This window comes from Molossus molossus, unplaced genomic scaffold, assembly GCF_014108415.1.
Source record: "Molossus molossus isolate mMolMol1 unplaced genomic scaffold, mMolMol1.p scaffold_m16_p_8, whole genome shotgun sequence".
Classification (NCBI taxonomy): Eukaryota; Metazoa; Chordata; class Mammalia; order Chiroptera; family Molossidae; genus Molossus; species Molossus molossus.
In genome coordinates, this window is record NW_023425402.1 from 54,090,960 (window position 1) to 54,104,964 (window position 14,005).

The following is a 14,005-nucleotide window of genomic DNA, read 5'->3' on the forward strand; positions in this document are numbered from 1 at the left end:
ATTGTTTGGGGGAACAAACCGACTTTTCCTCATTTGCTATCTGTTGTCTTTCCTCGGATGACAGAGAGAAGGCGATTCAAATTAGAAGATTTCTAAGGTAAAATATCTCAGCAATAGTACTTAAAAGAGTTTGTATGAAAGGCGCCTGTCGGGGAACTGTGAATGCTTTACATTCATTCACGAAGGCTATCCTTTCTGTAAGGAATATTCATGTTGGACCTTTGTTTTCTAAAACTCAACAATAAGTCTTTCTTCACATTTAAAACAACGGAATATGTGAAATATCTAAAATGTTGGCATGAAATGTAACCCCTTTTCCCTCTAGTGTCCCCTATGTGCTCCCCAGAGGAAAACTCCACTGCTGAGCTATCCACGGCAAACCAATCAGCCCCCAAACTCTACCCATTTAGAAAAAGACGCTCCTCGTTGGGATTCATTGAAAGACAGGTATATTTATGTCCTCTGGCGATTAATTTGGTGTCGCCGTGAATTCAGAGAAACGTGAAAAAGGAAATAAAGACCGACAGCGGCCCCGAGCACGCAGTGGGCCCCGCGATTTGCCCGCGGGAAGGGCAAGAGCGCGGCCGCCCTTGGGTGAACCCCGCCCGCAGTCTGGGCGACTCCCTACTTCGCCAGCCGGGGAGCCCCAGCCCCCGCTCCCCTGCCTGACCTCTGCGGCCCCGGGCCTCAGCCCTCCGCTTGCGGGCACTCCCTGCACTTTGGAGACCGCTCTCGGAGCTGGGTGCTTAAGCCACCCGAACCCAGGGATCGCGCGGGTCCTGCACTCGCCCGCAAAGCCCCGGAGGCTCGAAGTAGCCGCGGCAGTCGGAGGGCGCAGACACCGGTGCCCCCGGGCTCGGTAGGAGCAAGCCCGGCGCGCGGGTAGCAGGGCTGCCAGCCCCGAGTGGGGGCGCGCGGGGAGCGGCGCGTGGCGTGCTCGCGTCACTCAGCTTGGTTGGCCAATGAACGCCTCGCCCCGGGGAGGGCATGACCAATCGAAAGGGAGGAGGTTTGTGAGTGGCATGAAGGGAGGGCGGGAGAAAGGGAGCCCGGGAGTGAAGTTGAAGCTAAACCCGGTAAGGTATAAAGAAGTTACAGGGGGGCGTTTTCGGCTTCCAATTAGGAATAATACTGGCTTCGTCGCAACTATCGAGGAGGAGGATTCTAAAACCACCTCACCCGTCCCAAAGCCCGCATCCCCCTCCTTCCATGTACCCTTCCCCCAATTCATGACCCAGAGAGAAAAGGGAGCCAGGGTTCTCTCTGCTCCTCTCTGCCGGTGGGAAGCGGAGAGGCCCGCGGAGTTGCTTAGTTCGACCACAGACATGAGTACAATTAAGAGGCGGGCACCTCCGCACCCTTTGCCGCCAGCGGGGACCGAAGGTAGGTGAAGCGGAAGACACCCCGCGCCCGCCCAGTGGCACGCGCAGCTCTACGGCTGAGGGAGAGAGGCCGGACCGCCTCCCCCCTCCCCACCCCCACCCCGGTGCCAGCGAGGGGTTGTCGTGAATGTGCCACCTGTTAACCTGGCGCTGCCGTGCCCGGCGTGTTGCCGCCCCTGCTGGGCAGGGAGAGCGCTGGGTCGCCTCGGGAGTCCCGAGGGACTTGATGTGTAAGTGCCACTTTTTGAGGACTCCCTGAGACTTAGGATCCACGCTGGAGAGCTAGCCAAGTTCCAGATCTGCCAAAGTGGGGGACTGAAAGGCAGCCACAGCGCTGTGGAGGAATTCAGATTTGCGGAAACCTGCTTTTCCAGGACGCGCGCCTGGTCCCGAGCGGGCGCGGGAGCCCGCGGCTGGGGGTCTCCCAAGTCTCTACAAAATCCGCGTTTCGTTGTTTGGGCAACTTCCCAGGGGGCTGGAGAATGTGGCTGGCAAGGGTGAGGGAATGCGAGCGAGCATTATTTGCAAGGGGCTCAATCTCTCTGCCGATTTCTCCGTATTTTAAAAAACAGACATAAACACCGAGGAAAGCTGAGGCGCGCTAAGGCCTTTTCCGGAATTCGGGCGAGGGCATGAGTGATCGTGGAGCCGCAAATCTCTTACTCTCTGATGCTGTTGTCTTCACAGTGGCCTGAAAGAGTCGCCCGGCTTTCCTGTTCTCCCCTCAGGGGCTCGGAACCGCCTCAAATGCCGCGGGATTGAAGAGCAAACGTCGGGGATTATTATGTCGATTTTCCAAGGACTGGGGTTCGAGGCACGGAGTAGAAGAAAAGGCTGACTCCTCAGGGATCCTGCCGGCATTTGATACCGAGACTCCCAGGATTGCCCAGATTGCCCTGGATCAGCAACTTTCCTATATCTGCATCCCGTATTTTCAAAGAAAATATTTTCTGTTTGCTGCGTTGGTCTTTTACCACCAATACATCGAGGCAAAGACTTCAGTCTTTTCATTCAAAGTATGCTTTATATTTTTGCCAAATATGATCCCTAATTGAAAGTTTATTTTGGTTTTGGATGAATCTGTGGAGTTTATGTTGTAAGAAGACAGGGGGAACGAGACACAATGAAAGAGAAGTCCAAAAATGCTGCCCGGACTAGGAGGGAGAAGGAAAACAGTGAATTTTATGAACTGGCTAAATTACTGCCTTTGCCCTCAGCTATCACCTCGCAGCTGGACAAAGCATCCATAATCAGACTCACAACCAGCTATCTCAAAATGAGAGTAGTGTTCCCAGAAGGTAAGTGACTTTGCCCAGATGGAATTTCAAAGACAGAAGGGGTAGAGGATTTGCCAGCCACTGGGCAGAGAAGTACATTCATACTTTCACATACATTCTGCAAAGGGAAGTTTAGTGTGGCTGCTTGACTAAGGACCTCTCTGAATTTAGAAATCCTGTTGCCTTTTTGTGGCTCTTTCTACTTCCCCATTAATACTTTCTCTTCAGTCCATCAGATATGTTTGGTTGGGAAAAAGCCCAACACTGCTTTTGTCAACACTTCAGATACTGGGCGCAATTGGAAGTTCTACTAATCCAAACATGACATTTTTTCACTCCTCTCCTTAGAATTGTATCTAGTAGAAAGCAGGAACACTGCCAAATTCTTGCATTTTGCTACATATAGATAGACCCGTATACATGAAGCCAGCTTAGTTAGATAATACTTTATCTATATGTTTATAATTCTGCAGATGAGGAACAAGCATATTCATGAATAAATGTCCTGAATTCACCCAATCTCTTGAGGGCTGATAGCAAATTTATTTTGAGTTTTTGAGATAGTCACAGATTCTGAAAATAACTCTAGAGCATGTGATTTGCATCTCTGGGTTTGATATTATCTCTGAGATAATAGGCTATCCCCAAATACATAAGATTGAATTAAGATGGCTGGGCCACTTAGAAAATATCTTCTAAGTGGTAGGCTGGCAAACAGATCCTGGGAAAATTGTCTTATAAGGCCTAGAAGTTAGAATAGCTGAACTGAGCTGTTGACATGATTTAAAATGTGTATTTAGATTATGAAGTTTTGCTGTGTGAGAACAGAGCAGCCTTCACAAAACACTGTCCTGTATAAAACCAACTATAGTCACTGGGAAAAGGACACTTTTCTCTTCTACTTCCCCATTCTTTCCATTACCCACATTCAAATAACATGAACAGATTAAAAATATATACATTTTAGATATGTCTTTTTCTGAGGGAGGGGATCTGTAAATGTAGAGAGGATTGCCAAATAAACAAAAATTCCAGATAAAGAACCCTGTTTGTTTACAACCCAGAACTTCTTATTTGACCCAGAGAGATTTATGTTATTGTTGATTTTGAGTTTGGGATTTGTTTTCTTTTGAGAAAATAGAGGGAAAGAAATAGTTATTATTTGGCTTGAAGTTTCACTTTGCTTGATCTTGACTAAAAGTTGTTATCTGAATCAAAATCTTGCAAAACATGCCCCAAATTAGTCAGCAGCACTAAAGGAAAACTTTCAAATTATAGTGAAGTTTTACCCTAAAACTGTAAGTAGTGTTATAGTCATTTTGTCTTTAACCAGTTCCTTAAACAGTCTCATCTGATCCTGGAAAACACAGAAGGAATGGAATAAAAACCTAAAGCACCTAAAAAGTAAAAAGAAAGAAAGAATAAAAGAAAGAAAAAAAGAAAAGGATGGGGACTTATATATTAAAAACCACATTTCCCATTCAAAGTCTGCTGAGAATTGCTGGTGGGAAAAATGCTATGATGCTACACTGCCTTATGTTTAAAAAAGAGATCTCCTTGTCTTTTATACTGTCAGCGCCTACTTTATAAAAATAAAAGCTATTGCGAACTCCGCTGGTCGGGCTGTTCCTAACAGTATTATTAGCAGTGATTTGTCAGCTCCTGCGGTCTCAGTGGGCTCCCTTTCTGCGTGATTTCTAGCGGGCCGCGTCAATTATCAGTGCCAATGTCGCTCGCTGTTTGATCAGAAGAAGCATATGGTGCTGCTTGTGGGGCTGCGAGTAATCGCGAGAGGAAGAGAATAGCAGGTCGACTTTCCTGGGTGGGCACAGAGAGGGACCCGAGCGCCCTGGGAGTTGCCGGGCTAGGGCGTTCTTCTGTGTCGCGCAGACCCTGGGCAGGCGAGGCCCGGAGGGGATCAGACTGATTTTTGTCGTTTTGTTTTTAAGAGAGCAAGCTTTTATATTTAAGTGCTGACTCCACAAATTATAATTGGCGTGATAAATAAAAAGGAGGAATAAAAAGTAAATTGTTTTAGCCAACTTGTTCTTTTTAAAGAGAGAGCGCTGGTGACGGAGAGAGCTCCCGTTGGAGTCCGGTTGGTGGCCAGGCCCGTCCCTTGTGGCTACCTTATCGGGCGACTCTGCTTTCTGCAGCGCCCCTCACCTCCGGAGCCCTGGGCCCCGGGCTCCTCCTCCTTCCTCTCCCTTCAGCGGGTGAGTGTGAGTTTATGGGGAGGAGGGGATGGACGATGTGTGAACTCTGGGCACATCATTTATTTCTCCAGCTACTGTTGAGCTCATAACTCATCCTGCAGCCTCCACACGGTGAGTTAGGGTCATCGGAACAGCTGCTGCTAGGGATGAGGTTTTAATTTTGAGGATAGATTAGCTTCAAAAATTCAAACCCCAAACACAGCCTTTAAAAATATTAAACAGAATAAACAACAACAACAACAAACCCCCAACAGTTTTAAAGGTGTAAAATAAATAATCACAAGCAGAAGAACGAGGCACAACCTGCAGAGGGTGCGAAATTTGGGTTCAGCTGTTGACTGAAGGCAAGGGGTGGACAAGATTGGGTCCAGAGAAGTGTGGAAAACTGAGCACTTTATGTGTGATAATCTTTTTTTAGTGACGAAAAGGGAAAACAATTTGTTTGACAATGTAGTTTGTTTTTGAGATGTCTTCAACCATCCTAGCACATAGTAGGTCCTCAATAAAATATTATTTTAAGGATAGGAGATAGTTGTTTCATAACAGTAAGCATTCTATCACATGTAACATGGATTTTGAAAGGTATATAATCTAAAATAATTATAAACCTGGTGACATCTTGTAGGCATAGCAATGACTGTAAGAAACCTGGTGATATCTTATAGGCATAACAATGACTGTAAGACTCCATTGTTTTTGCTCATATACATTTCATCTGTAATACCCTGTAACACCAAAAGCCTTAAATCCACAAACAAAAATCCTTCCATAGTTATATTTGAAAATGGTTTAAATCCTAAAATATTGTAAACCCCGCCCCCCACCAATTGCTGAATACATCCTCCTCCCCCCAGGGTCCTGTTTGGGGGCAAAACTAAAGCTCTTATTTATCTGGATAGATAGAATTGAGCTTTTGAGGGGAGAGAGAGAGAGAGAGAGAGAGAGAGAGAGAGAGAGAATAGATGAAGGAGATATGGATGCCTAGAATAATTAAGCATAAATCATTAGATTGGAAATTTCACAGTAAAAAACAAACAAACAAACAAAAACAGCTCAGGGAAGATTATTGTAAAATCATCAAAACTGCGTATTTTCCAATTGGCAACATATCCTATTCTAAAATATCCTTGCAAAGGAAAAATTGGGGCATCTAGAAATGTATCTTTGGTGTTATTCAAGATAGAAAGGCAGGATAATAAAAGAGATGATATGGTTTTATTTGTGTGAAACAGGACAAATTCAACTGAAAAGAAATATATATATATATATGTGTTTGTTATCCTGATATAATAAAGTTTTGGCTGGGGATGGAGTGGCTTACAGAATAACCTTCAAAAGGATCAGACATGTTTTCAAATCTATAACCATTCGGAATCTTGGTAACATCACACAACTATTTCATTCTCAAGATGTCTTGGGAAAATAAAAATAATTATAGAATTGAAATTAGTAACTGTGCAGGAAAGTGAGTCTCCCAGAAGGGCTGGAAGGACCAGGATGATTAAACAAACCTCCATAGACCCTTTCTATAATATTCGCCTCAAGATTGAAACCCTTAATCGCCTTATATTTTTTTGAGGCTGAGAACTGAAAGAGAAAAAGAGGCCCCATTTCCCACGTGGATGGGTGATTTAAGGCTGTTTTTCTTGCTGCTTGGGGAAATGATTGAGCATTAGGTTTCCATGTTTATTTTCTTACATAAGTTTTTCTCATTTAAAAGCCTGTAAGCAGAGTTTATGCTCCACGCTGGTTTTCTCTGTTTAATTCCAGTTTTGATGTTGACTTAAAACGTAGAGTGCAGAACTAAACTCCATGTACAGCATTTGCAAGGCAGATTTATGTGCTAGAAATTGTAGATCAGATCAATGAAAAAAAAACTTTTTTTCTTTAAACTGGGGGTCACTAATAAAAAATAATAACAAAAACCCCCAGCATAAGCAGGGTATTATAAGCTATGGGGGGATGCTTTTAAGCAGGGTACAGTCACCTAAAGTTAAAATCAGGCCAACTTTCCAGAAGACAAACGTGATTTCTAGGGAGTTACTTTTAAATTCTGGGAAATCTTGACAGCTTTGAGGTTTTGCAGACACAAATGTACACACAATCAAGCCCAGGGGATTCTTGCCGCATGTCTCAATCGGTAGGCCCAGGTATTTCTCCAGAGAATGTTTAAACACAGCTAATACGTTTTGGTTTCGCTGTCCACTCATTATCAGTTTCTGATCCATGGAATTTAAATTTTTGTGGAGGTGAGAAGAAACTTCAATTATTTAGTAATGGGCCTGCTAATCAGAGAGTACTAAAAGAGTGTCTGAGAACTGTGTGGCGAACCTTATTCTGCAGGTAGCCTCATCGGGCAGGCAGGCAGGCGGCTCCTGCACGGAGTCTCTCCACCTCGGTAGCTCAGACAAAACCAGGGACAGTGACCTTGTCTAAACCTCTACCTCGCCTCAGTCGTGGGGCGAAGTTGCGAGGAGAAGCGTGTTGTTGCGGCCAGCCGGCCATGGCCTCGCGATGTGGCCCGTTCTCTCCCAGCGACCTGGCCCGTATTCGCTCTGGTGGCCGCGGCTTAGGGAGAGCGGGCTTGAGGCCTCCGCAACGGACCATGTCTCTGCCTGCCCAGGTCTCCAGGACGTCTCCGCCTGCCTGCCTCGTGCACCCGCCGTCTTCGTGCAGCACGGGCTACTGCCCCCAAGGACCTGCTGTTGTCTAAACCTTAAGCCGAGGGCCCTTCCGAGCGGGCTGTTGCTCAGCCATCGGAGTCGGGGTCGCCAAGTAGAACCGACATGGGCTACGCCAGCGCCGCAGGGCAACCCCGTGGGCCTCGCCAGAGACTGCTTTTGGAAGCGTGGCATCGCCCAGCAGGGCCACACTCGAAGGCTCGCAGTCCTGGCCACATCGCTTGACCCCTTTCAGCAGCCACTCAGGGGCACTGTTGTCAACGCCGCGTGCATTTTTGTCCTATGGTTTAATTAGGACCTGGCTAAACCCCACCTGTGCCTGGTGCCTGCAGTTCGAGTTCTCTCGCGGCGGGCTCGGGCGCCCACGGCAGCTGGGCCGGCAGGCTCGATCCCGACCGGGAAGCCCTGACTCTGGGGGCCAGGGCAAGACCAAGGCGCAGAGAGTCTCCACCCCAGATTTACACTAACTTTAGCGGATTCCCCAGGCGCGGGTCGGGATGCCTGAGGCAGACAGGGAAAAGGCAGGGCACACACTGCCACTGCCGACTTCAGACAAACGTGGTGGGGTCCAGACTGCTGTGCAGGACGAAGCTTGGGCCAGCGCGGCTTCCGACGCCTTCGGAAGGTTGGCCACACCCGCCAGGTGGCCAGAGAGAGCCACGAGTGGGGCGGGTCCCAGCGCTGGAGGTGGGCGTGTGTGTGCCTAGGTGCTTGAAGCTGCCTCCTACCCAGTGACGACTCCTGGATTTGGGTTCGGCTAAGGGCCCCAATCTCTGTCCCTCTCTTTCCCAGAGAATCCAGCCACTGAGGCTCCTGGAGCCCTAAGGCTGCTTGGTTCCTGGGCCCAGGGAAAGGCTTGGACTGTGCGCACTCGGCGAGGAAGCCGGTGAGGACGCGCAGGCCCTGGGAAAAACCCAGGTGACTGAGACAAGACCCTTCGAGACCCGAAGTTAGGAGCGCGGTCTCGGAGGGCTTTTCCGGCATCAGTCACGGGACAGCTCAAGCCCCCACCATGTTGCTTAAAAGGCGTAGAGCAATTATTCCTGAGATGAAGGTTTCCGGAAACGACTACAGGAACGACACATTTCTATTAAGAGATCGTGTTTGTTTATTAAAAGAAAAAGAAAAAAGAACGGTAGAAGAAGCACTTCTCTTCCTCCCCTTCCTGCGTGAAGGAGGCGATGATGCCGTGTCTGCTATCTATATTTTGCCAAGGGTATGAAATTCATTCCGAAGGAAAAACTCGATCAATTTATTTTTGCTGCTTGCAATAACACAGCTGGATGATGCTTTGAGCTCACGCTAGACTGGGGCTCATCATTCATTCGCCAAGAACGAGCCTAAATTGTGCCTGTGGGATTAGGTCAATTTTAGTGGATCTACTTCGCCTCATTTGGTTACTAATTGGTTTCTTGTTTTATAAATCGAAATCTCATTTTCAGGAAATTACAAAACCCGTGCAGTCAGTCCATTGAGGTAATCCTTGGGTCAGGGGGTATTTAAATGGAAATGGCTCCACTGCTCACTGAGGGTAAAGCAACAGTGAAACTTCGCCCGGGGTTTTCACATGAAATGCGAGCTAGCCCTTTCGATCCATAATAGATACATCCCTTGTAATACTACTTATGTAAATATGATAAACCAGACTTTAAGGGAAGAGGGGGGCCGGGATAAGCAAAATTTATCTGCTAAGGTTAATGTAGCATATCTTGGAAATCTTCCAAAATAGATTATGTTTTCCTTTGTCTTCGGCCACTTTAGCTGTGGAAAATCCTTTTGTCTAAAACCCGATTTAGTTATCGCCTCCCTCACAGAGCTCCTTTTTTTTCCTTTGCAAAACCCCGTTCCCTCGGCCTCACCGAATTACAAGAGAATCTTTAGATCTTGTTCCCACTGTAATCCTGCCGCAAAGGGAGCTGGTTTCCTCCTCATTTTAAACAGACAATCAAAGGATTTGCGAATTTTCTGCGGTAGGTCAAGTGCAGAAACGAAATCTCAGCTTACCCCCTCGCCAACTGAAATTGGGTGCGGGAGTGCGTCGCCGCAGGCAGGGAGTGAAGGGACCCAGGGACAGGGGTCTCTGGCCCACTCCCAGATTTTCGGAGGCGGAACCCATTACCAGGTTTCAGAAGGTGTCCTGGGCTGGCTGAAGGAGGAGCTCGGCCCTAGTGTTAGGTCAGGAAAGCCCAGCAGGTAGACGAAGGCACCCAGTTTCTTATAAAACATTAACCCAGACATAACCGAGTGACGGAGATTTCAACCGGGAACATAAAGAAAAGGCAATGCTCCGTGAAAGTAAAAGGTTTCTTAAAAGGTGGGGGGTGGGGGCAGGAGAGGACGAGGGAGGCCCCTGTTAACCTGTGCCGGCCGGCTGTTTATTAACCTGCAGGGTAGTCATATTTTTACCCGGTAGGCTCATACTAATGAGGCCGCAACCCGAGACCACAAACAGCCGAGGTGGGCGCCGAGAGGAACCAGTACTTAACCTTAGCCCAGCTTGAGGGATTTTCAGATGATTCGGGTCGGGAAGCCGATCCGGGGCGTATTCCAGCCGCTTTGGGGGAACATCATAATTTTAGAATAAAAACATTTGTCGATCCCAAGAGCACGCTTTGCACTCTTCGGGGAGCTGCGGAAGACCCGATTCCAGACGCAAGGAGGCCTCGGCCAGCTCTCTGCGCCGAGTGTCCCTGCCCCTGGCCCCCAGGGAGCTTTGGGCTTTCAGGCCTCAGCTGGGCCCGCGGCGTCCCGGGCTCTCCCTGCTGGATCTTTACCCCTTTCCCCAGTGCGACCTCCCTAGCAGCCAACCCTGCCCTCCACTTCTTCTGGGTGGGTATCTGTGAACTGGCATGAAAAAATGAACACGTTGTGCCAGAAACCAAGGAGGATAGTTTGGCTGAGACGGGAGAAACAAAGAGGAGAAAGAGCAAGGGGTGTGTGTGTACCGGCTGTTGTGGTGGTGGTCCTCTCCAACCGTCCAGGAGGACCTCAGGGAATAGAGTAGTGGAGTCACTCTGGGGAAGGAAACCGGGGCGGGCTAAAGCGGCAGGCGGGGTTGAGGAGGGAGGGAGAGGAGACCCGGGAGGGCGGGGAGTGTCAGTGTTTGCAGAGTGGTGGGGAAATCGTTAGATTTATTTAGATGTGCAAACACCCAGAAAGACACAATTTGAGCTTAAGGGGTGCTCATGGTTACTCGTTACCAGGGTTTTGGTCGTTTGCTTAGGAATCAGCTTCTGGCCAACACATTTAAGAGTCCAACTTTACGTTTTGTTCTGAAAGATCCACCCACAACCCTGCATTACAATGCCAGTGTGTTCCTCATTGTGTACTTCATAGTGACTTGCCCTGTACCCCAGTATCTCAGTAAGTTACCCTTCTTTTTTGGTTATGTTAAATCTTGTTTAGGTGGTGTAAGCATAAAAGAGTTTACCTAGTTAAATTAATTTCAGCAGCAACACTGTTAAAATGTATTACCCATAAGAAGTTTAACCTCGGTCTGGGCAAGTTTCTTCTACCATATTTTTTATTTTCATTCTGCAAAAAGGTATGCTACTGGCTCCATATTAATTTTTAAAAAACCAGCCACAGGCATCCTGAAAATTTTATTTTTTAGGCATCATCAGAAAAATTATTTGTGGCAAAACCTGGAAAGATCTTAAGGTGGAGAGGAAGGGATTGTCTTTGTTAAGATGATACCTGGAAAGCAGAGAAAGTGATCAATTCTCTATATCCAGAAGGTCATAAAAATATTGCTAAAATGGTGTTAGAACCTGAAAGTAGCTGACTTAAAAAAACAAACAAACAAACAAAAACAACCTATGCAGTTTTTTGGTGGATGGGATGGGAGGTGAGATTAGGATGTGTAAGGCAGGGGCTGGGAGGGAAAAGGCAAAGGATTGCAAGAGTATGTTGCTGCTGGGTGTCATCCTAAGGCTAACAGATTTTTCTGAAGGGGATTAAAGTCAGAGGCCCAGGGGAGGAAAATGGCTAGAGAACCCTCCAGCCAATCAGAAGGCCCACCAGGGACAGGCTGGACCTGGCCCACTGCCTCAGGTCACTCTGGCTGGCAGCAACGTTCGCTGGTTGTATGGACATCCTTGGCCTCCTGATAAGAACGATGATGAGACTTTGGGTGAAAAATAGTGTCTCTCATCCCTCTAAGGACACTAGTGAATTTATACAATAGATATTGCTGAGGTGCAGTATAAGGGGCTCTCTCAGGGAAAGGATGTCCTCAAACTCAGCCACTTGGTGTCCTGCCAGGGGGCTGCTCTGCCAGACCCTGCCCTCCCTGAGAAGCCCAGGCCCATCTGGGAGAAGGTGTCTCACCTCTGTTCAGCCTTTAGAAGCTGAGAGGGCAGGTCCCAAATTCACCTGCTCCCATCTCTTGCTATCCAGGTCAGGGAGGGTGGGGAGCCTGATGGTATCCAGTCATGTGCACGAACTTGAGCGTATGACAAGACCGCAGGACTAGTCTTAAACTGCTGGCAGGGTCGAAGTGCCAAAGCTAAAGGGTGTCTCTATGTCTCCATAGGGCTCGGCGAGGCGTGGGGCCACACAAGTCGGACCAGCCCCCTGGACAACGTTGGCCGTGAACTGGGCTCACATCTTCTCCAGGTACTGGCGCGGGTCTCCCTGTGGCGCATATACTTCTCTTGTTTCCCAGAAAAATGGGATCTCGCCAGCCTGGACGTGGCCCTCCTGCAACCCCTGAGAGGGAGGCAAGGTGACAATCAACGCGTTGAGTTTGAAAGGGAGCTCCGAAAAGCCCCAATCAGATGGGCTGAACCCACGGAGGGGGAGCCATTTGACACCATTGGGCTGACGGAACTGGGGCACCCCGAGGCCAAGCTGCTGAAGCCAGGCTGCAAAACCATCTGAAATGAAGGATTTTCACAGGAAATAAGGGGAATCTGGTAGAAATGCCAGTCAGTGCTTTGAGCCCACACATTCTGGGTCCAGCTGTGCCTGCAACTATGTTTCATCTCCTCCCTATAACTCCCTGCTCTCTCTTCTCTCTCCATGGCCCTCACCGCAGTACAGCCCAGGCCATGTACAGATTCTGGTGCACACATTTACACCTCCCCAGGCAATGAGTTTATCAGTGTGGAGGTGCCCATCACCACGTTGTTTGCTGTGTACACCGTTTTAAATTGCCTGTTGCCCACTTAAGTCGCCTAGCAAATATTTAAAATAGTAAAACTCCTGGTGGCATTTTTTAGGCTTGACACTTGTCTCCCACCCTGCACCCCCTTATTATTATTCAAATCCACCCTGAACGTCTCCTGTAGGTGCCCCAAACCTACACAGGCATCAAGGAGGAATCTGAGCCCATTTTCCTTAGTATGCCAGGCCTGAGCATCTCCTAGCAGGAGTGCCATGCCCTTTCCTGTCCTGCCGCTACCTCATCTCTCCCTCAGTACCAGAGGCCAGAGATTTTAGTTCCACGGAGTAAAGAAAGGCATTGTTCAAGCATCCCCTCACTGGCCTGGCCTCTGTACCTCTGAAGCTAACTAGAAAAGCACTGTCCCTCTTCTTTCTCAGGGACTATTTCCATCAGTTGTCTTAACAACTGACCCCCTACCAAATCTTGCCATCTCACCAATTAATTTCCCACATCAATATAAACAAGAGAACAAATCCAAAACAATTCCTCAGCTCTTCTGGCTCTTGCCCAATCTTTTTCTCCCTTCATCCCAAACTTCTCACAGGACTTAATTATACTTTCAATTTCTATCACTCACCCTGCCCCACTCACTCCCACACCCCTGCGTCCAACACGTCTCCCAGCCATTGTGCCCTGCACAAGCTCCACCACATTTTGATATGCAGCATAAGATACTCATTTCTTATCCAACCTGACCTCATTCATTCCACAAATGTAGGAGGGCCAACTATGTGCCAGACAGAAAGCCCTGCCTTCATGGGTTTACATTCTAAGGAGAACAGCCTTGCAAACCTATTGTGTAACAGGTGGTGTAGGTGCTGTGGAGAAAAATGAGGAGAGCCCTGGCAAGGTGGCTCAGTTGGTTGGAGTGTCATCCTGTACACCAAAAGGTGGAAGGTTTGATTGCTGGTCAAGGCGCTTTCCCAGGTATTGGGTTTGATCCCTGGTTGGGGAGTATACAAGGAGGCAATTGATGGATATTTCTCACAGGGTGCATTTCTCTCTCTCCCCCCCCCTTCCCCGAAAAATCAATAAATAATATCCTCAGGTAAGGATTTAAAAAAGAAAAACAAGGCCCTACTGGGTTTTGCTCAGTGGTTAGAGTATTGGCCCGAGGACCAAAGAGTTGAGGGTTTGATTTCCATCAAGGACATGTACCTGGGTTGCATTTTGGTCCCCAGCCCTAGTCCAGGTGGTACAGGAAGCAACCAATCAGTGTGTCTCTCTCACATCGATGTTTCTCTCTCTCTCAAAAAACAAAACAAAACAACAAAAACAAGAA

At 48.0% G+C, this 14,005-nt stretch overlaps 1 protein-coding gene across 1 annotated transcript in view; it reads left to right on the forward strand.

The window, feature by feature from the left end:
* The first annotated feature begins 1,069 nt into the window (after positions 1-1,069).
* SIM1 (SIM bHLH transcription factor 1) overlaps positions 1,070-14,005 on the forward strand; it is a 72,918-nt gene continuing 59,982 nt past the window's right edge. The window contains exons 1-3 of the mRNA XM_036249001.1: positions 1,070-1,383; positions 2,070-2,680; positions 12,091-12,173. Coding sequence (XP_036104894.1) covers positions 2,506-2,680; positions 12,091-12,173 — 258 coding nt within the window. The 5' untranslated portion in view covers positions 1,070-1,383; positions 2,070-2,505. The remainder of the gene's footprint in view (positions 1,384-2,069; positions 2,681-12,090; positions 12,174-14,005) is intronic.